Here is a 25,781-nt window from a genome sequence, read left to right as displayed (position 1 = left end):
CTACAAACTAAGTTGCCTCTGTGGTAGTAGTTACATTGGAGAAACCAAACGCCATGTCTCGGACCGCATTCGTGAACACAAAGCAGACCTTAAACACGGTAGGACCAACACCTCGGCCATGGCAGATCACTGTTATAATTCAGTAGGCTCACATGACATTGACTTTTCCAAGACGGAGGTTCTTTGTAAGCCATCTGGCTTCCATGAGAGATTCGTTCATGAGGCTATCCACATATACAAACACAGAAACAATTTCAACCGAGAAATGGACTTTGGCTTAGCAATCATTGGAAGGATTTGATAAACCATTTCAGGTCTTAATTGATTGTTCATGCTTACGGTGGCTTTCAGACAGCATAAATTAATTTTTGGTCTCCCCACTCCTCTTTAAAGAACATAGATGGACTCTTGAATTAAAGCTTTCGTGACTGCACTAATTCATATTCTTAGCTCTTTCGGTAAAGTCACGTTGAAGGGAAACAATAAAACAATAAAATATATATAAAAAAAACACAATATATTTTATTATTTATTGTTTCCCTTCAACGTGACTTTACCGAAAGAGCTAAGAATATGAATTACTGCAGTAACGAAAGCTTTAAATCAAAACATCAACAGGCTGATGTGCCACATCTCCTCCTTCAAGAAGTCTCACAGCCCTGCGATGTTGTGTCCACACAACCCAAACTACGGAGTGCCTGGTGGTAAACCGCTGTGCTGTAGCCTGCGCCCCTCCAGTGGAGCAGGAACAGTAAAACCTCGCTGATGCTCTCCTGAAGCACTCCTGTGCGCAACAATCATTGAGACTAGTTGTACGTGCATCGATTGTAAAACCCCGTTCCGTTTCAGGAAGTGGGGACAGTTGGTGCCGTGTGCTCGTTTCACGTCGGGGTGCCACTAAAGGCGCAGGTCCCACCCCTGAGTGATCGGTTACGCGACACTCTTTTGCACGAATAATAAATCTCTTGCAATTTTATTTAATTATTTAAATCTTTCGTGACTGCAGCGATTCATATTCTTTGTTCTTTCGGTAAAGTCACCACGTAGAAAGGAAACAATAAAATAAATAAAAAAATATTAAACAATAAAATTCTTACGACGTTTCGACCGCAACACAAGCAATCACCGTCAGGTGTGAAAACCACAGCAAGAACATTTAACTCGTAATCTCGTAGTCACGTACATGTTAATATAGCCTGATGATGTCACTTCCCTCTTAATGTCGCCTGATGATGTCACTTCCCTCTTAATGTCGCCTGATGATGTCACTTCCCTCTTAATGTCGCCTGATGATGTCACTTCCCTCTTAATGTCGCCTGATGATGTCCCTTCCCTCATAATGTCGCCTGAAGATGTCACTTCCCTCTTAATATCGCCTGATGATGTCACTTCCCTTTTAATGTCGCCTGATGATGTCACTTCCCTCTTAATGTCGCCTGATGATGTCACTTCCCTCTTAATGTCGCCTGAAGATGTCACTTCCCTCTTAATGTTGCCTGATGATGTCACTTTCCTCTTAATGTCGCCTGATGATGTCACTTACCTGTTAATATCGCCTGATGATGTCACTGCCCTTTTAATGTCGCCTGATGATGTCACTTCCTTTTTAATGTCGCCTGATGATGTCACTTCCCTTTTAATGTCGCCTGATGATGTCACTTCCTTTTTAATGTCGCCTGATGATGTCACTTCCCGCTTAATGTCGCCATGAGCAGCAGCATCAGTGAGTGTGGCACTAAAGAGAGAACCCCGTGGGTAAGGCTGATGGAGCGCCGCGTGATGATGCTGCTGCTGCTGGCGGTGGCGGCGGTGGCGGTGATCACAGAGCAACAGTCTCAGGTAACGGGGGTCCCCCCCCCCCCTCTCATTCACCCCTTTGGGGCCCCCTCTCATTCACCCCTCTGGGGCCCCCTCTCATTCACCCCCCAGGGTCCCCTCTCATTCACCCCCTGGGGTCCCCACCCCCTCTCATTCACCCCCTGGGGTCCCTTCTCATTCACCCCCTGGGGTCCCCTCATTCACCCCCCTGGGGTCCCCTCTCATTCACCCCCTGGGGTCCCCTCTCATTCACCCCTTGGGGTCCCCTCTCATTCACCCCCTGGAGTCCCCTCTCATTCACCCCCCTGGGGTCCCCTCTCATTCACCCCCCTGTGTCCCCCTCTCATTCACCCCCTGGGGTCCCCTCTCATTCACCCCCCTGTGCCCCCCCCTCTCTCTCGGTGTTGGTGGTGTTTGGGGAGTTTATCTCCCGCTCGCGGCTCAACCCACACCCAGTGACGGCCGTTATCTGAACCGGTCCTGGGCCTCCCCCAGTCCGACTCAGCCGCAAATAAGTAGCCGGTGTGGCGGTGTAGTAGAGCGGTGAACATCGCTAGCACTGGGGGAGACAAAGGCGGCCGGGCCTGGTGCTGGCCACCCGCCCCCTCGTGTGCCACAGTGCCGGTAGCCTTCATAGGTGCTGCTACTCGCTAACAGCACTTAACAGCACTTGTCCCTGTCGCACCCCAAGGTGTACAGGGAATGGCTCTGACTCCCTGCCACGTAGTTTTACCCGGGCCCGCTCACCATCATGAAGGTCCTTAATGATCTTGAGCAGAGGGTCAGGGACTCCAAAAGTACGAAGAACAACCCAGAGCCCAGGCGTACTGATGGTATCATAGGTCTTGACCAGGTCAATAAAGCAGAAATGTAGGTCCTGTTGGAATTCCCTACATCTCTGCTGTAGCAGACGGACAGAAAATATGGCATCTGTGCAGGACCGCCCTTTCCTGAAACCGCGTTGGGGCTCCGCAAGCCTCTCCTCAGCGTGCCTGGCAAGGCGATGCTGAATAATCCTTGCCAGGACCTTTCCCGGCACACTGAGGAGTGAGGTGCCCCTGTAGTTGTTACAGTCTGTGCGGTCCCCCTTCTTAAAGAGGGGGACCACCAGGGCATCCTTCCAATCCTGCGGAACCCGTCCAGTGGTCCAGACTGTTGTTATGATGTCATATAGGGCAGTCTGTGCACAAACGCCACCCTCCCTCAGCATTTCGCTTAGGAGATCATCTCTGCCCGGTGCCTTTCCTGGTCTCAGACTCTGGATCGCCTTCAGTACTTCCTCAACAGATGGCACCTCAGCCAGCCACTCACAGGGGGTGACTTCTTCCTCCAATATTTGAGGCAACGCAGCCTCGGTAGGGTCATCACCACTTTGTCCCATGTTGTTTTCCTGGGTGAGGGATTTCCCCTCCCCCAGGACCTCACAGAAATGCTCAACAAATCTGAAAACCTGTTGCTGGGGGTCGGAGATTGGATCACCGTTCTTTCCCCTAAAATGGTAATAGGTGTGGGGCTGCAGGTTACTTTTATGATGTAATTAAAGAGCGATTTGTGATCGCGGGCCGCTGAGGCAGACTCCATCTCCTCAGCAACCCGCGACCACCACCCATCCTTGCAGCGCCTCACGGCTCTCCGAACCTCCGAGCGAAGGCTGCGGTAAGCCTCCTCATTATCCGACATGGGATGCTGTAGCCGATGAGAGGGGGCCTGTCACTTTTTCTCAGCCAGCTTGAACACCTCCTCTGTCAGCCAGGGTCTCTGGGAAGGTCTGGACTGTGTACCCAAAGCGGCCATTGCAGCTGCATGAGCCACAGTCCTAAACCTCGTCCATTTCCCCTCGACATCAGGAGGAGTCAGGGACGATGCCAACCCCAGACGCAAGCGATGATGAAATTCTCGCTTGCAACTTTCATCAGCTAGCTGAGACCAGGCCACTGTGGGTTTTAATGGGTTCCTGGGTGTACACCCACCGCCGGAGTGGAAGAATGGCAGGTGCATCTTACAGATGACAAGTCGATGGTCAGTGGGCAGATCAGCTCCATGGTAGGTCCTGGTGTCAAGGACATGGGCCCGCATCCGCTGTTCCGTCACTGTAGTCCAGCAGATGTTCTTGCTTAGACCTGGCATGCATCCATGATGTAGTGTGGATGCGCCGATGATGGAAACACATTTGGTAATTACAAGCCCATGGGCTACACAAAAATCTAGCAGCCTCCTGCCGTTGTTATTGAGCTGATCTGGTCCATGCCTTCTAATTACTCCAGACCAGGTGCCCGCATCATGAACCAAGATGACTATCCCGAGGGGTCACTTTAGCTAGCGCCTGTGACAGGAGGTCATAGAAGGCAGCTGACTCATCGGCCTTGCCTGCATCCCTCCATGGATGTTCGTTTTCAGTGGGGGCATAAGTAACCACTACCACCATTCTTCGCCTCTGGTTGATGGGAAGGCGAGCCCAGAGTAGCCTGGGGCTTACAGCTTCCCACACCTCACCGCCACGCTCCCACGCCTCATTCATTCTTTTATTCAGAAGAAGAGCCACACCCTGTTGTTTGGCAGTCTGCTGCCCCGAGGAGAGGACTGTCCACCTCTCATGGTGGCAGGAGCCAGAGCCGGTCCATCGGACCTCCTGAATACCACAGAGATCCAGGCGCTACCGGTCCAGCTCCCGACAGAGGAGTGGCAGCCTCTCCTCCGCAGTGAGCGTTCGAACATTCCACGTGGCCACACAGTGGTTTTTTGTTGTTTCTTGAGGAGCCCCGAGGGTAAGGATTCAGTCTCCTGGCTCTGCCAAATGGAGTTTTCGGCAGGAGACGTCATAGATGCTTATCCCCCCGAGGCCTCCTGTACAAGCTTATTAATTAGATATTTTAAACGTGGTTTAGTGGTAATTAATTGAAGGTGGAGGGGTTACCAGCCCCTCGCACCCATCCAGAGCCCCCAATTAGCTGCTGTGGTGGTTACATGGGACAAAAAGCCAATCGAAATTCGCCCTCCCCCCACGGCACTGCCCACGACAGCGTTGCCCGTCCGGCACACACGTACACACACACTTACACGCATACACACACGTACACACAGAGACACACACACACGTATACACACACTTACACACATACACACACACGTACACACACGCGTCACTATCTGGCCAAATTCCGTGTCGTTAAGAATCCCTCCACCAGCCGACAAAAGGAATGAAGTGGCCTCGCTCACGATGACGTTTGGTGTCGTCTTCACCGCACCCCGCACAGGGAGAGCGCGGGGAGAGACGCGTGGAGGTGGTGGAGGTGGTGGAGGTGGTGCAGCTGGAGGAGAGAGACGAGAAGGAGGTGGAGAAGGAGGTGGAGGAGGAGGTTGAGAAGGAGGTGGAGGAGGAGGTAGAGGAGGTGGAGGAGGAGGAGGAGGAGAGAGACGAGGAGGAGGTGGAGAAGGAGGTGGAGGAGGAGGTGGAGGATGAGAGAGACGAGGAGGAGGTGGAGAAGGAGGTGGAGGAGGAGGTGGAGGAGGAGAGAGACGAGGAGGAGGTGAAGGAGGTGGAGGAGGTGGAGGTGGTGGAGCTGGAGGAGAGAAATGAGGAGGAGGAGGTGGAGAAGGAGGTGGAGAAGGAGGTGGAGGAAGAGAGAGACGAGGAGGAGGTGAAGGAGGTGGAGAAGGAGGTGGAGGTGGTGGAGGTGGAGAAGGAGGTGGAGAAGGAGGTGGAGGAGGTGGTGGTGAGGTTCCAGCAGCCAGGGCAAGGTGCGAGTCGTCGTCGCTGGAGACGGGCCTGGCTCATCCCCAAGGTGTCCGTGCCCGAGAATGACCGCGGGCCCTTCCCCAAGCTGCTGGTGCAGGTGCGCTGTGTGACGGACGTGGCGCGTTCTCATTCTTATTGTCGTATAACCTCATCCTAGCCCTAACCTACCCCTAACATAACCCTCAACTAGCCCTAACCTAACCATTAACTAACTCTAAAGTAGCCCTCAACTAACCCTAAACTAACCCTAACATGACCCTCAACTAACCCTAACCTAACCATTAACTAACTCTAACCTAACCCTAACTTAACCCTAAACTAACCCTCAACTAACCCTAACCTAACCATGAACTAACTCTTAAACTAACCCTAAACTAACCCTAACCTAACCCTAACCTACCCCTAACATAACCCTCAACTAGCCCTAACCTAACCATTAACTAACTCTAAACTAGCCCTCAACTAACCCTAAACTAACCCTAACCTAACCATGAACTAACTCTATACTAACCCTAACCTAACCCTTAACTAACCCTAAACTAACCCTAAACTAACCCTAACCTAACCATTAACTAACCTAACCCTAACTTAACCCTAAACTAACCCTCAACTAACCCTAACCTAACCATAAACTAACCCTAAACTAACCCTGAACTAGCCCTTAACTATCCTTTAACTAGCCCTAAACTAACCCTAACCTAACCATTAACTAACCTAACCCTAACTTAACCCTAAACTAACCCTCAACTAACCCTAACCTAACCATAAACTAACCCTAAACTAACCCTGAACTAGCCCTTAACTAGCCCTTAACTAGCCCTAAACTAACCCTAGCCTAAGGTTAGGACGCGTGGAGAAGGTGGAGGTGGTGGAGCTGGACCAGAGAGACGAGGAGGAGGAGGTAGAGGAGGAGGAGGGGGAGGAGGAGGAATCCGTAGAGCCGGGAAGCTCTTTTCTGCCACGCTCAGTAGGGGGCACGGTGGGGGGTGACAGAAACGCTTCTGGCGGTGGCGCAGAGTCCAGGGAAAGGTCAACGAATCGACGAGACGCGGACAGCCGAGACATCCGCACGCCGCCGTGGGAGGTCTGTGGGGCATTGTCGAGAGTCGAGGGTGAGGAGAGCGTGAGAGCGCTGGAAGAAGTCCAGCGTAGGAGCGGCCGTCACAGCATCATCGCCGCCCCCACGTTCGTCATGGCACCCCAACAGGTGAAGTCCGACACCGCCGGGGTGGACATCCGCTACGCCTTGCTGGGGGACGGCGCCGACCAGCATCCCGTGGGGTTGTTCGTCATGGACACCGTGACGGGGAGAGTCTCAGTCACCAGGAGCCTGGACCGGGAGGTGATCGCTCAGTATCGGGTACGGACCACTCACGCTACACTACACTATGCACTACTACACCATATACTATACACTACACTACTACACCATACACTACACTACTACACTACACTACTACACTACACTATACACTACACTATACACTACACCATACACTACACTATACACTACACTACTATACATTACACTATACACTACACTACTATGCTACACTATACACTACACCATACACTACACTACTACACTACACTATACACTACACTATACACTACACCATACACTACACTATACACTACACTATACACTACTACACTATACACTACTACACTATACACTACACTATACCCTACACTATACACTACACTATACACTACACTATACTACACTACACTACACACTACACTATACACTACACTATACACTACACTATACACTACACTATACACTACACTATACACTACACTACTACACTATACACTACTCTATACACTACACTACTACACTATACACTAATACACTATACACTACTACACTATGCACTACACTATACACTACACTATACACTACTACACTATACACTACTACACTATACACTACACTATACACTACTACACTATACACTACTACACTATACACTACACTATACACTACTACACTATACACCACTACACTATACACTACTACACTATACACTACTACACTATACACTACTACACTATATACACGACTACACTATACACTACTACACTATACACTACTATACTATACACTACTACACTATACTACACTATACACTACTACACTATACACTACTACACTATACACTACTACACTATACACTACTACACTATACACTACTACACTATACACTACTACACTATACACTACTACACTATACACTACTACACTATACACTACTACACTATATACACTACACTATATACACTACACTATACACTACACTACTATACACTACTACACTATACACTACTACACTATACACTACTATACTATACACTACTACACTACACTATACTACACTATACACTACTACACTATACACTACACTATACACTACTACACTATACACTACTACACTATACACTACTACACTATACACTACTACACTATACACTACTACACTATACACTACTACACTATACACTACTACACTATACACTACTACACTATACACTACTACACTATACACTACTACACCACAGTGTAGCTCACACCACAGTGCAGCTCAAGTGCTACGCTGTGGACACGAGTGGGCGTCATCTGGAGAAGCCTGTGGACCTCGTCGTTGATGTCATTGACGTCAACGACAACCGTCCCACGTTCGCCAAGAAAGTCTTTCACAGCAGCGTCGTCGAAGGATCCCCGCGAGGTGCGCTGACGATGATGACGATGATGACGATGATGACGATGATGTTGATGATGATGATGATGACGATGATGACGATGATGACGACGATCATGACGATGACGATGATGACGATGATGATGATGATGACGATGATGGTGATGACGATGATGACGATGATGACGACGATCATGACGATGACGATGATGACGATGATGATGACGACGATGATGATGATGATGACGATGATGACGATGACGATGATAACGATGATGATGACGACGATGATGATGACGATGGCGACGATGATGATGATGATGACGATGACGATGATGACGATGATAACGATGACGACGATGATGATGACGATGATGACGATGGCGATGATGATGATGATGATGACGATGATGATGACGACGACGATGGCGAGGATGATGACGATGATGTCGCCATGGCAACCACTCACTCACACACTCACTCATGCACTCACTCACACATACACTCACTAACTCATACACTCACTCATACACTCACTCATACACTCACTAACTCATACACTCACTCACACACTCACTCACTCATACACTCACTCACACACTCACTCACTCATACACTCACTTACTCATACACTCACTCATACACTCACTCATACACTCACTCACTCATACACTCACTCACACACTCACTCACACACTTACTCATACACTCACTCATACACTCACTCATACACTCACACACTCACTCATACACTCACTCATACACTCACTAACTCATACACTCACTCATACACTCATACACTCACTCATACACTCACACACTCACTCATACACTCAGTCATACACTCACTCATACACTCACTCATACACTTATACACTCACTCATACACTCACTCATACACTCACTCACTCATACACTCACACACTCACTCATACACTCACTCATACACTCACACACACACTCACTCATACACTCACTCACTCACACACTCACTCATGCACTCACTCACTCGTATACTCACTCACTCATACACTCACACACACTCACTCATACACTCACTCACACACTCACAGGTACACACACACAGACACACTCACTCACACAACAACCGCCATTCGCCACTAAGTGGCGGTGACGTCACCACGACGCTTGTGCCAGGCTATGTGCACCCTGAGGCCATGTGAAGTGTCGAACGCCCGCTGGCAGGAGGTCACGGGGCAGACCTAGATGTCACAGGTCGACTGACTGAGATGACTGGCTGATGCACCACCTGTGCCCCCTACTGTGCCAAACTGCTGTGCTTTAGCCACCCGGCGCTCTGCTCGTTGTTGTGAGTGTCGCTCCTCCGCCCTCCGTTGTTGTTGGAGGGCAACTACCTCCAACTGCCCAATAGCATCCTTCACGAGCCTCCTCCACAGAGGCCTATCTTGACACCGCTGGTACCAGTCATCGGCAAGTCCACTCAGCTCCACGTCCTCCTGTACCACATCACTCCATCTCTTCTCTAGCCCATGCCGCGTCCGCTTAACCCCCTCAATCCGGCCAAACAAAAGCTGTTTCGGCATGCGGTGGCTGGGCATGCGGGCTACATGACCCAGCCATCGTGCCCGCCGGAGGAGCTCACCGATGGGACCTTGCCCAGATCTTTCAAGGATTTGTGAGCTCCTCACACAATTCAGCCTGGTTAAACCCAGGATGGATCGTAGACAGGCTAGCCTAAATGTTTCTAACCGGCGAAGATGTTTCAATAGGGGGGTCCACGTTTCGCAAGCGTAGAGAAGGGAGGGAATGACCGTGGCCGAGAAGACCTGAAGCTTAGTGCGGAGCAACAGACCAGGTAGCTTCCACACAGCGTTACGCAACCGATGAAAAGATATTGCCGCTCGACTGATTGAGTGAGACCTCTGCTGTTAAACTGGAGCCGGTCATAAGCACACTGCCGAGGTATGGGAAACTCCGCTCGCTCCACAACTGCCCCATCACCGATTGGGAGTTGTGGGGGTGTAGTGTCCGATGGTACAAAATACCCAGGCAGGTGCTTAGTTATGGTGGGGCTGATGGTAAGGCCCCACCTCTTAGTGGCACGCTCCAGTCTCAGCAGCAGCGTCTCCAACTCCTCCTCTGAATGAGCAGCTATTACCAAATCATCAGCATACATAACGTGGTTGAGCAATAGGGAGCCATCCCTTGACCGCACCCGGGCATCGATCAGCCTCCCATTATATCTGTACCATATGGAGATTCCCCCGGTACAGCTATTGAAGGCTTCACGAACTACGTGGTCAAAATAGATGTTAAATAATGTGGGAGCCAGAGGACATCCCTGTCGCACCCCAAGGTGTACAGGGAATGGCTCTGACTCCCGGCCATGTAGTTTTACCCGGGCCCGCTCACCATCATGAAGGTCCTTAATGATTGTGAGCAGAGGGTCAGGTACTCCAAAAGCACGAAGAACAACCGAGAGCCCAGGCCTACTGATGGTATCATAGGCCTTGACCAGGTCAATAAAGCAGAGATGTAGGTCTTTTTGGAATTCCCTACACCTCTGCTGTAGCAGACGGACAGAAAATATGGCATCTGTGCAGGACCGCCCTTTCCTGAAACCGCATTTGGGCTCCGCAAGCCTCTCCTCAGCGTGCCTGGCAAGGCGATGCTGAATAATCCTTGCCAGGACCTTTCCCGGCACACTGAGGAGTGAAATGCCCCTGTAGTTGTTACAGTCTGTGCAGTCCCCCTTCTTAAAAAGGGGGACCACCAGGGCATCCTTCCAATCCTGCGGAACCCGTCCAGTGGTCCAGACTGTTGTTATGATGTCATATAGGGCAGTCTGTGCACAAACGCTCCCCTCCCTCAGCATTTCGCTTGGGAGATCATCTCTGCCCGTTGCCCTTCCTGGTCTCAGACTCCGGATCGCCCTCAGTACTTCCTCAACAGATGGCACCTCAGCCAGCCACTCACAGGGGGTGACTTCTTCCAATATTTGAGGCACCGCAGCCTCAGCAGGGTCATCCTTACTTTGTGCCACGATGTTTTTCTGGCTGAGGGATTTTCCCTCCCCCAGGACCTCACAGAAATGCTCAGCAAATCTGCAAACCTGTTCCTGGGGGTCGGAGATTGGATCACCGTTTTTTCCCCTAATGATGGTAATAGGTGTGGCGCTGCAGGTTACTTTTTTGATGGAGTTAAATAGAGATTTGTGATCACGGGCCACTGAGGCAGACTCCATCTCCTCAGCAACCCGCGACCACCACCCATCCTTGCAGCGCCTCACGGCTCTCCGAACCTCCGAGCGAAGGCTGCGGTAAGCTTCCTCATTCTCTGACGTGGGATTCTATAGCCGATGACAGTGGGCCTGTCGCTTTTTCTCAACCATCCTGAACACCTCCTCTGTCAGCCAGGGTCTCTGGGGAGGTCTGGACCGCATACCCAAAGCAGCCATTGCAGCTGCATGAGTCACAGTCCTAAACCTCACCCATTTACCCTCGACATCAGAAGGAGTCGGGGACGATGCCAATCCCAGCCGCAAGCGATGATGAAATTCTCGCTTGCAGCTTTCATCAGATAACTGAGACCAGGCCACTTTAGGTTGGAATGGGGTCCTGGGTGTACACCCACCACCGGAGTGGAAGAATGGCAGGCGCATCTTACAGATGACTAGTCGATGGTCAGAGGGCAGATCAGCTCCACTGTAGGTCCTGGTGTCAAGGACATGGGCTCGCATCCGCTGGTCCGTCACTATGTAGTCCAGCAGATGTTCTTGCGTGGACCCGGCATGCATCCATGATGTTGTGTGGATGCGCCGATGCCGGAACAGCGTGTTGGTAATTACAAGCCCATGGGCTGCACACAAATCTAGCAGCCTCCTACCGATGTTATTGAGCTGATCTGGCCCATGCCCTCCAATCACTCCAGACCAGGTGCCAGCATCATGACCAACTCGGGCATTGAAGTCACCCATCATGATGACTCTATCCCGAGGGGCCACTTTAGCCAGCACCTGTGACAGGAGGTCATAGAAGGCATCTGACTCATCGGCTTTGCCTGCATCCTTCCACGGATGTTCATCTTCGGTGGGGGCATAAGTAACCACGACCACCATTCCTCCCCTCCGGTTGATGGGAAGGCGAGCCCAAAGTAGCCTGGGGCTTACAGCTTCCCACACCTCACCGCCACGTTCCCACGCCCCCTTCATTCTTTTGTTCAAAAGAATAGCCACACCCTGTTGTTTGGCAGTCTGCTGCCCCGAGTAGAGGACTGTCCAACCCTCATGGTGGCAGAACCGGTCCACCGGACCTCCTGAATGCCACATAGATCCAGGCGGTACCGGCCCAGCTCCCGACAGAGGAGTGGCAGCCTCTCCTCCGCAGTGAGCGTTCGAACATTCCACGTGGTCACTCCTGGCTCCGCCAATTGGGGTTTGGCCAGGAGACGTCATAGACGCCTGGCCCCCCGGGGCCTCCGGCACAAGCTTATTAGTTATATTTTTCAGTTGTAGTTTAGTGGTAATTAATTGAAGGTGGAGAGGTTACCAGCCCCTCGCACCCGTCCAGAGCCCCCGTTTAGCCCCTGTGGTGGACACAGACGCCATGAGGGGAGGAGCCAATCGGAATTGGACCTCCCCCCACAGCACTGTCCACGACAGAGTTGCCCGTCCGGCACATACACACACATACACACTCACACATACACACTCACACACTCATTCACACATACACACTCACACACTCACACATACACACTCAAACACTCACACACACATACACACTCACACATACACACATACACACTTACACACTCACACACTCACATACACTCACACATACACACAGATACACAAACTCACACATACACACATACACACTCACTCACACACACTCACACTCACACACTCACTCACACACTCACACACATACACACTCACACATACACACTCAAACACTCACACACACACATACACACTCAAACACTCACACATACACACTCACACATACACACATACACACTTACACACTCACTCACACTCACTCACACACTCACATACACTCACACATACACACAGATACACACACTCACACATACACACTCACACACTCACACACACACACTCACACATACACACTCACACACTCACACACTCACACATACACACTCACACACTCACACACACACTCACACATACACAGACACACTCACACATACACACTCACTCACACACTCACACATACACACTCACACACTCACACACACACTCACACACTCACACATACACACATACACTCACACATACACACTCACTCACATACACACACATACACACTCACACACTCACACATACACACATACACAGACACACTCACACATACACACTCACTCACATACACACACATACACACTCACACACTCACACATACACACATACACACACTCACACATACACACTCACTCACACACACTCACACACTCACTCACACACTCACACACATACACACTCACACATACACACTCAAACACTCACACACACACATACACACTCAAACACTCACACATACACACTCACACACTTACACACTCACTCACACTCACTCACACACTCACATACACTCACACATACACACAGATACACACACTCACACATACACACTCACACACTCACACACACACTCACACACTCACACATACACACTCACACACTCACACACTCACACATACACACTCACACACTCACACACACACTCACACACTCACACATACACACATACACAGACACACTCACACATACACACTCACACACTCACACATACACACTCACACACTCACACACACACTCACACACTCACACATACACACATACACAGACACACTCACACATACACACTCACTCACATACACACACATACACACTCACACACTCACACATACACACATACACACACTCACACATACACACTCACTCACACTCACACACTCACACACTCACTCACTCACACACTCAAACACACACAGACACACACACACACAGACACACACACATACACACAGATACATTCACACACACTCACTCCTTCCCCTCCCTCTCCCTCCGGGCATGTCAGGCACTTTCGTGATGAGGGTGGTGGCGAGTGACATGGATGACCCCTTGACGCTCAACGGAGCGATTCGCTACCATATAGTGTTGCAGGTTCCCATGGTGACTGCACACCGCGTGTTCACCATCGACAGATTCACAGGCATCATCACCAATACTGTCCGGCTGGACCGAGAGGTGGGTATCACGTCTGTGTGTGTCTGTGTGTGTGTGTCTGTGTGTATGTCTGTGTGTGTGTCTGTGTGTGTGTGTGTCTGTGTGTGTCTATGTCTATGTGTGTGTCTGTGTGTGTGTGTGTTTGTCTCTAGTGTGTGTTTGTCTGTGTGTGTGTGTGTGTGTGTCTGTGTGTGTGTGTCTGTGTCTACCGCGTGTTCACCATCGACAGAGTCACAGGCATCATCACCAATACTGTCCGGCTGGACCGAGAGGTGGGTATCACGTCTGTGTGTGTCTGTGTGTGTGTCTGTGTGTGTGTGTGTGTCTGTGTGTTTGTCTCTAGTGTGTGTTTATCTGTGTGAGGTGTGTGTCTGCGTGTGTGTGTGTGTGTGTGTGTCTGTGTGTGTGTCTATGTGTGTGTCTGTGTGTTTGTCTCTACTGTGTGTGTCTGTGTGTCTCTGTGAGGTGTGTGTCTGTGTGAGTCTGTGTCTATGTGTGTGTCTGTGTGTTTGTCTCTACTGTGTGTTTGTCTGTGTGTGTGTCTGTGTGTTTGTCTCTACTGTGTGTGTGTGTCTGTGTGTGTGTGTCTGTGTGTGTGTCTGTGCGTGTGTGTCTATTTAACTACAAAAAAGTAATCTGCAGCGCCACACCTATTACCATCATTAGGGGAAAAAACGGTGACCCAATCACCAACCCCCAGGAACAGGTTTGCAGATTTGCTGAGCATTTCTGTGATGTCCTGGGGGAGGGAAAATCCCTCAGCCAGGAAAACATCGTGGCACAAAGTGAGGATGACCCTGCTGAGGCTGCGGTGCCTCAAATTTTTGAAGAGGTCACCCCCTGTGAGTGGCTGGCTGAGGTGCCATCTGTCGAGGAAGTACTGAAGGCGATCCGGAGTCTGAGACCAGGAAAGGCAGCGGGCAGAGATGATCTCCCAAGCGAAATGCTGAGGGAGGGCGGCGTTTGTGCACAGACTGCTCTATATGACATCATAACAACAGTCTGGACCACTGGACGGGTTCTCACTCTTCAGTGTGCCAGGAAAGGTCCTGGCAAGGATTATTCAACATCGCCTTGCCATGCACGCTGAGGAGAGGCTTGCGGAGCCCCAATGCGGTTTCAGGAAAGGGCGGTCCTGCACAGATGCCATATTTTCTGTCCGTCTGCTACAGCAGAGGTGTAGGGAATTCCAAAAAGACCTACATCTCTGCTTTATTGACCTGGTCAAGGCCTATGATACCATCAGTAGGCCTGGGCTCTGGGTTGTTCTTCGTGCTTTTGGAGTACCTGACCCTCTGCTCACGATCATTAAGGACCTTCATGATGGTGAGCGGGCCCGGGTAAAACTACGTGGCCGGGAGTCAGAGCCAGTCCCTGTTAACCTTGGGGTGCGACAGGGATGTCCTCTGGCTCCCACATTATTTAACATCTATTTTGACCACGTAGTTCGTGAAGCCTTCAATAGCTGTACCGGAGGAATCTCCATATGGTACAGATATAATGGGAGGCTGATCGACGCTCGGGTGCGGTCAAGGGATGGCTCCCGAATGTTCAACCACGTTATGTATGCTGATGATTTGGTAATAGCTGCTCATTCAGAGGAGGAGGTGGAGACGCTGCTGCTGAGACTGGAGCATGCCACTAAGAGGTGGGGCCTACCATCAGCCCCACCAAAACTAAGCACCTGTCTGCATATTTTGTACCATCGGACACTCCACCCCCACAACTCCCAATCGGTGATGGGGCAGTTGTGGAGAGAGTGGAGAGTTTCCCATACCTGGGCAGTGTGCTTATGACTGGCTCCAGTTTAACAGCAGAGGTCTCACTCCGAATCAGTCGAGCGGCAATATATTTTCATCGGTTGCGTAACGTTGTGTGCAAGCTACCTGATCTGTCGCTCCGCACTAAGCTTCAGGTCTTCTCGGCCACGGTCATTCCCTTCCTTCTCTACGCTTGCGAAACGTGGACACCCCTAATGGAACATCTTCGCCGGTTAGAAACATTTAGGCTGGCCTGCCTACGATCCATCCTGGGTTTAACCAGACTGGATTGTGTGAGGAGCTCACAAATCCTTGAGAGATCTGGGCAAGGTTCCATCGGTGAGCTCCTCCGGCGGGGAAGGCTGCGATGGCTGGGTCATGTAGCCGCATGCCCAGCCACCGCATGCCGAAACAGCTTTTGTTCGGCCGGATCGAGGGGGCTAAGCTAGCGCGGCACGGGCTAGAGAAGAGATGGAGTGATGTGGTACAGGAGGACGTGGAGCTGAGTTGACTTGCCGATGACTGGTACCAGCGGTGTCAAGATCAGCCTCTGTGGAGGAGGCTCGTGAAGGACGCTACTGGGCAGTTGGAGGTAGTCGCCCTCCAACAACAACGGAGGGCGGAGGAGCGACGCTCAGAATAACGAGCGGAGTGCCGGGTGGCTAAAGCACAGCAGGTTGGCACAGTAGGGGGCACAGGTGGTGCATCAGCCAGTCATCTCAGTCAGTCGACCCGTGGCACCTGGGTCTGCCTCGTGACCTCCTGCCAGCGGGCGTTCGACACTTCACGTAGCCTCAGGGTGCACATAGCCTGGCACAAGCCTCGTGGTGACGTCACCGCCACTTAGTGGCGAATGGCGGTTTTGTTGTTGTTGTGTGTGTGTTTATCTCTACTGTGTGTGTCTCTGTGAGGTGTGTGTCTGTGTGTGTGTCTGTGTGTGTGTCTGTGTGTTTGTCTCTACTGTGTGTGTGTGTCTGTGTGTGTGTCTGTGTGTGTCTGTGTGTGTGTCTGTGTGTTTGTCTCTACTGTGTGTGTGTCTGTGTGTGTGTGTCTGTGTGTGGCTGTGTGTCTGTGTGTTTGTCTCTACTGTGTGTGTGTGTCTGTGTGAGGTGTGTGTCTGTGTGTGTCTGTGTCTGTGTGTGTCTGTGTCTAGAACATCTGACTGTTGTTGTATCTGTAAAGCAAAACAAATACGGTACATTTTGTGCACTGATGCAGTTTTCCGCATCGTTTAATCTGGCTTCTGCCGCACATCACGGACACAACGTTCGTGTGACGATTGTCTGAACTGGTCCCGGGCCCCCCTAGGTCGACTCGGCCTCAAATGAGTACCTGGTGCGGTGTGTAAACATTGCCACTAGGGAGACAAAGGCGGTCGTGCGTGGTGCTGGCCACCCACCCCCTCGTGTACCGTTCCAGCCTTCATAGGTGCTCGCTAACAGCACTTGCCCCTACAGTCTGTTAAGGCTATATGGGGGATCTTTGTCTGTGTCTATGTGTGTGTCTGTGTGTTTGTGTCTATGTGTGTGTCTGTGTGTTTGTCTCTACTGTGTGTGTGTGTCTGTGTGAGGTGTGTGTCTGTGTGTGTCTGTGTGTTTGTCTGTGTAAGGTGTGTGTCTGTGTGTGTCTGTGTGTGTTTGTGTGTGTCTGTGTGTATGTCTCTACTGTGTGTGTCTGTGTGTGTGTGTCTGTGTGTGTCTGTGTGTGTGTGTCTGTGTGTTTGTCTCTACTGTGTGTGTCTCTGTGAGGTGTTTGTCTGTGTGTGTGTGTGTCTGTGTGAGGTGTGTGTCTGTGTGTGTCTGTGTGTTTGTCTCTACTGTGTGTGTGTGTCTCTGTGAGGTGTGTGTCTGTGTGTGTCTGTGTGTGTGTGTGTGTGTCTGTGTGTGTGTGTGTTTGTCTCTATTGTGTGTGTGTGTGTCTCTGTGAGGTGTTTGTCTGTGTGTGTCTATGTCTGTGTGTGTGTCTGTGTGTGTGTCTGTGTGTGTCTGTGTGTCTGTGTCTATGTGTGTGTCTGTGTGTGTGTTTGTCTCTAGTGTGTGTTTGTCTGTGTGAGGTGTGTGTCTGTGTGTGTCTGTGTGTTTGTCTGTGTAAGGTGTGTGTCTGTGTGTGTCTGTGTGTGTGTCTGTGTGTGTCTGTGTGTGTGTCTGTGTGTGTCTCTGTCTCTCTGTGCACGCCATGTATAGCGGTTACCGCTCTACACTACAAACCCACTCCGTGCGTGTGCCGGGGGGTGACGGTGTGGGAGTGTCCGCTCTGTGTAGAGAGTGGCGCACTTTTCGCTGGTGGTGATGGCTTCAGACATGGAGGGAGACGCCAACATCGGACTCTCGACCACGGCCACCGCCATCGTCACCATCACCGACATCAATGACCACGCCCCCGAGTTCACGAGTAGAACCGTACGGCACGCCGGCACCACCACCGCCACCACCACACACCACCCACACTCACACCGTCACCACCACCCAACCTCAACACTGCACCATAGACTCAACACTGCACCATAGACTCAACACTGCACCATAGACTCAACACTGCACCATAGACCAAACACTGTACCATAGACTCAACACTGCACCATAGACTCAACACTGCACTATAGACTCAACACTGCACCATAGACTCAACATTGCCCTTAGACTCAACACTGCACGATAGACTCAACACTGCACCATAGACTCAACACTGCCCATAGACTCAACACTGCATCATAGACTCAGCACTGCACCATAGACTCAACACTGCACCATAGACTCAACACTGCACCATAGACTCAACACTGCACGATAGACCAAACACTGTACCATAGACCCAACACTGCACCATAGACTCAACACTGCACCATAGACTCAACACTGCACCACAGACTCAACACTGCCCTTAGACTCAACACTGCCCATAGACTCAACACTGCACCATAGACTCAGCACTGCACCATAGACTCAACACTGCACCATAGAATCAACACTGCACCATAGACCCAACACTGCACCATAGACTCAACACTGCACCATAGACTCAACACTGCCCATAGACTCAACACTGCACCATAGACTCAACACTGCACTATAGACTCAACACTGCACCATAGACTCAACACTGCACCATAGACTCAACACTGCACCATAGACCAAACACTGTACCATAGACTCAACACTGCACCATAGACTCAACACTGCACCATAGACTCAACACTGCACCATAGACTCAACACTGCCCTTAGACTCAACACTGCACGATAGACTCAACACTGCACCATAGACTCAACACTGCCCATAGACTCAACACTGCACCATAGACTCAGCACTGCACCATAGACTCAACACTGCACCATAGACTCAACACTGCACCATAGACTCAACACTGCACCATAGACTCAACACTGCACCATAGACTCAACACTGCCCATAGACTCAACACTGCACCATAGACTCAGCACTGCTCCATAGACTAAACACTGCACCATAGACTCAACACTGCACCATAGACTCAACACTGCCCTTAGACTCAACAATGCACAATAGACTCAACACTGCACCATAGACTCAACACTGCCCATAGACTCAACACTGCCCTTAGACTCAACATTGCCCTTAGACTCAACACTGCACGATAGACTCAACACTGCACCATAGACTCAACACTGCACCATAGACTCAGCACTGCACCATAGACTCAACACTGCACCATAGACTCAACACTGCACCATAGACTCAAAACTGCCCATAGACTCAACACTGCACCATAGACTCAGCACTGCTCCATAGACTAAACACTGCACCATAGACTCAGCACTGCTCCATAGACTAAACACTGCACCATAGACTCAACACTGCACCATAGACTCAACACTGCCCTTAGACTCAACAATGCACAATAGACTCAACACTGCACAATAGACTCAACACTGCACCATAGACTCAACACTGCCCATAGACTCAACACTGCACCATAGACTCAGCACTGCACCATAGACTCAACACTGCACCATAGAATCAACACTGCACCATAGACCCAACACTGCACCATAGACTCAACACTGCACCATAGACTCAACACTGCCCATAGACTCAACACTGCACCATAGACTCAACACTGCACTATAGACTCAACACTGCACCATAGACTCAACACTGCACCATAGACTCAAAACTGCACCATAGACCAAACACTGTACCATAGACTCAACACTGCACCATAGACTCAACACTGCACCATAGACTCAACACTGCACCATAGACTCAACACTGCCCTTAGACTCAACACTGCACGATAGACTCAACACTGCACCATAGACTCAACACTGCCCATAGACTCAACACTGCACCATAGACTCAGCACTGCACCATAGACTCAACACTGCACCATAGACTCAACACTGCACCATAGACTCAACACTGCACCATAGACTCAACACTGCACCATAGACTCAACACTGCCCATAGACTCAACACTGCACCATAGACTCAGCACTGCTCCATAGACTAAACACTGCACTATAGACTCAACACTGCACCATAGACTCAACACTGCCCTTAGACTCAACAATGCACAATAGACTCAACACTGCACCATAGACTCAACACTGCCCATAGACTCAACACTGCCCTTAGACTCAACATTGCCCTTAGACTCAACACTGCACGATAGACTCAACACTGCACCATAGACTCAACACTGCCCATAGACTCAACACTGCACCATAGACTCAGCACTGCACCATAGACTCAACACTGCATCAAAGACTCAACACTGCACCATAGACTCAACACTGCACCAAAGACTCAACACTGCACCATAGACTCAACACTGCTCCATAGACTCAACACTGCACCATAGACTCAACACTGCACCATAGACTCAACACTGCACAATAGACTCAACACTGCACCATAGACTCAACACTGCACCATAGACTCAACACTGCACCATAGACGCAACACTGCACCATAGACTCAACACTGCGCCATAGACTCAACACTGCACCATAGACTCAGCACTGCTCCATAGACTAAACACTGCACCATAGACTCAACACTGCACCATAGACTCAACACTGCACCATAGACTCAACACTGCACCATAGACTCAACACTGTTCCATAGACTCAACACTGCACCATAGACTCAGCACTGCTCCATAGACTAAACACTGCACCATAGACTCAACACTGCCCATAGACTCAACACTGCACCATAGACTCAACACTGCACCATAGACTCAACACTGCTCCATAGACTCAACACTGCACCATAGACTCAGCACTGCTCCATAGACTAAACACTGCACCATAGACTCAACACTGCACCATAGACTCAACACTGCACCATAGACTCAACACTGCACCATAGACTCAACACTGCACCATAGACTCAACACTGCCCATAGACTCAACACTGCACCATAGACTCAACACTGCACTATAGACTCAACACTGCACCATAGACTCAACACTGCACCATAGACTCAACACTGCACCATAGACCAAACACTGCACCATAGACTCAACACTGCCCTTAGACTCAACACTGCACGATAGACTCAACACTGCACCATAGACTCAACACTGCCCATAGACTCAACACTGCACCATAGACTCAGAACTGTACCATAGACTCAACACTGCACCATAGACTCAACACTGCACCATAGACTCAACACTGCACCATAGACTCAACACTGCACCATAGACTCAACACTGCACCATAGACTCAACACTGCACCATAGACTCAACACTGCACCAAAGACTCAACACTGCACCATAGACTCAACACTGCACCATAGACTCAACACTGCACCATAGACTCAAAACTGCACCATAGACTCAACACTGCACCATAGACTCAACACTGCACAATAGACTCAACACTGCACCATAGACTCAACAATGCACCATAGACTCAACACTGCACCATAGACGCAACACTGCACCATAGACTCAACACTGCGCCATAGACTCAACACTGCACCATAGACTCAGCACTGCTCCATAGACTAAACACTGCACCATAGACTCAACACTGCACCATAGACTCAACACTGCACCATAGACTCAACACTGCACCATAGACTCAACACTGCTCCATAGACTCAACACTGCACCATAGACTCAGCACTGCTCCATAGACTAAACACTGCACCATAGACTCAACACTGCCCATAGACTCAACACTGCACCATAGACTCAACACTGCACCATAGACTCAACACTGCTCCATAGACTCAACACTGCACCATAGACTCAGCACTGCTCCATAGACTAAACACTGCACCATAGACTCAACACTGCACCATAGACTCAACACTGCACCATAGACTCAACACTGCACCATAGACTCAACACTGCACCATAGACTCAACACTGCCCATAGACTCAAGACTGCACCATAGACTCAACACTGCACTATAGACTCAACACTGCACCATAGACTCAACACTGCACCATAGACTCAACACTGCACCATAGACCAAATACTGTACCATAGACTCAACACTGCACCATAGACTCACCACTGCACCATAGACTCAGCACTGCACCATAGACTCAACACTGCCCTTAGACTCAACACTGCACGATAGACTCAACACTGCACCATAGACTCAACACTGCCCATAGACTCAACACTGCAACATAGACTCAGCACTGCACCATAGACTCAACACTGCACCATAGACTCAACACTGCACCATAGACTCAACACTGCACCATAGACTCAACACTGCCCATAGACTCAACACTGCACCATAGACTCAACACTGCAATATAGACTCAACACTGCACCATAGACTCAACACTGCACCAAAGACTCAACACCGCACCATAGACTCAAAACCGCAACATAGACTCAACACTGCACCATAGACTCAACACTGCACCATAGACTCAACACTGCACCATAGACTCAACACTGCACGATAGACTCAACACTGCACCATAGACTCAACACTGCACCATAGACTCAACACTGCACCATAGACTCAACACTGCACCATAGACTCAACACTGCGCCATAGACTCAACACTGCACCATAGACTCAGCACTGCTCCATAGACTAAACACTGCACCATAGACTCAACACTGCACCATAGACTCAGCACTGCTCCATAGACTAAACACTGCACCATAGACTCAACACTGCACCATAGACTCAACACTGTTCCATAGACTCAACACTGCACCATAGACTCAGCACTGCTCCATAGACTAAACACTGCACCATAGACTCAACACTGCCCTTAGACTCAACACTGCACGATAGACTCAACACTGCACCATAGACTCAACACTGCCCATAGACTCAACACTGCAACATAGACTCAGCACTGCACCATAGACTCAACACTGCACCATAGACTCAACACTGCACCATAGACTCAACACTGCACCATAGACTCAACACTGCCCATAGACTCAACACTGCACCATAGACTCAACACTGCAATATAGACTCAACACTGCACCATAGACTCAACACTGCACCAAAGACTCAACACCGCACCATAGACTCAACACCGCAACATAGACTCAACACTGCACCATAGACTCAACACTGCACCATAGACTCAACACTGCACCATAGACTCAACACTGCACAATAGACTCAACACTGCACCATAGACTCAACACTGCACCATAGACTCAACACTGCACCATAGACTCAACACTGCACCATAGACTCAACACTGCGCCATAGACTCAACACTGCACCATAGACTCAGCACTGCTCCATAGACTAAACACTGCACCATAGACTCAACACTGCACCATAGACTCAACACTGCGCTTAGACTCAACACTGCACGATAGACTCAACACTGCACCATAGACTCAACACTGCCCATAGACTCAACACTGCACCATAGACTCAACACTGCACCATAGACTCAACACTGCTCCATAGACTCAACACTGCACCATAGACTCAGCACTGCTCCATAGACTAAACACTGCACCATAGACTCAACACTGCACCATAGACTCAACACTGCCCTTAGACTCAACAATGCACAATAGACTCAACACTGCACCATAGACTCAACACTGCCCATAGACTCAACACTGCACCATAGACTCAACACTGCAATATAGACTCAACACTGCAATATAGACTCAACACTGCACCATAGACTCAACACTGCACCAAAGACTCAACACTGCACCATAGACTCAACACTGCAACATAGACTCAACACTGCACCATAGACTCAACACTGCACCAAAGACTCAACACTGCACCATAGACTCAACACTGCACCATAGACTCAACACTGCACCATAGACTCAACACTGCACCATAGACTCAACACTGCACAATGGACTCAACACTGCACCATAGACTCAACACTGCACCATAGACTCAACACTGCACCATAGACTCAACACTGCACCATAGACTCAACACTGCGCCATAGACTCAACACTGCACCATAGACTCAGCACTGCTCCATAGACTGAACACTGCACCATAGACTCAACACTGCACCATAGACTCAACACTGCCCTTAGACTCAACACTGCACGATAGACTCAACACTGCACCATAGACTCAACACTGCCCATAGACTCAACACTGCACCATAGACTCAGAACTGCACCATAGACTCAACACTGCACCATAGACTCAACACTGCACCATAGACTCAACACTACACCATAGACTCAACACTGCACCATAGACTCAACACTGCACCAAAGACTCAACACTGCACCATAGACTCAACACTGCACCATAGACTCAACACTGCACCATAGACTCAACACTGCACCATAGACTCAACACTGCACCATAGACTCAACACTGCACAATAGACTCAACACTGTACCATAGACTCAACACTGCACCATAGACTCAACACTGCACCATAGACGCAACACTGCACCATAGACTCAACACTGCGCCATAGACTCAACACTGCACCATAGACTCAGCACTGCTCCATAGACTAAACACTGCACCATAGACTCAACACTGCACCATAGACTCAACACTGCACCATAGACTCAACACTGCACCATAGACTCAACACTGCTCCATAGACTCAACACTGCACCATAGACTCAGCACTGCTCCATAGACTAAACACTGCACCATAGACTCAACACTGCCCATAGACTCAACACTGCACCATAGACTCAACACTGCACCATAGACTCAACACTGCTCCATAGACTCAACACTGCACCATAGACTCAGCACTGCTCCATAGACTAAACACTGCACCATAGACTCAACACTGCACCATAGACTCAACACTGCACCATAGACTCAACACTGCACCATAGACTCAACACTGCACCATAGACTCAACACTGCCCATAGACTCAACACTGCACCATAGACTCAACACTGCACTATAGACTCAACACTGCACCATAGACTCAACACTGCACCATAGACTCAACACTGCACCATAGACCAAACACTGTACCATAGACTCAACACTGCACCATAGACTCACCACTGCACCATAGACTCAGCACTGCACCATAGACTCAACACTGCCCTTAGACTCAACACT

General features: G+C 49.9%; 1 protein-coding gene across 1 annotated transcript in view; it reads left to right on the top strand.

Annotated features, from left to right (window-relative positions):
• Window positions 1–6,746: 6,746 nt before the first annotated feature.
• The window catches only part of LOC142908966 (cadherin-2-like), a 115,397-nt gene continuing 96,362 nt past the window's right edge, over window positions 6,747–25,781 (top strand). The window contains exons 1-4 of the mRNA XM_076059650.1: window positions 6,747–6,914; window positions 8,187–8,286; window positions 14,352–14,521; window positions 18,522–18,664. Coding sequence (XP_075915765.1) covers window positions 6,747–6,914; window positions 8,187–8,286; window positions 14,352–14,521; window positions 18,522–18,664 — 581 coding nt within the window. The remainder of the gene's footprint in view (window positions 6,915–8,186; window positions 8,287–14,351; window positions 14,522–18,521; window positions 18,665–25,781) is intronic.

This window comes from Petromyzon marinus, unplaced genomic scaffold (genome assembly GCF_048934315.1).
Source record: "Petromyzon marinus isolate PM22_M1 ecotype Great Lakes invasive population unplaced genomic scaffold, UKy_Petmar_22M1.pri1.0 PM_G_Scaffold_11, whole genome shotgun sequence".
In the NCBI taxonomy this organism is placed as follows: Eukaryota; Metazoa; Chordata; class Hyperoartia; order Petromyzontiformes; family Petromyzontidae; genus Petromyzon; species Petromyzon marinus.
This window is presented reverse-complemented; position numbering and strand designations above follow the sequence as displayed.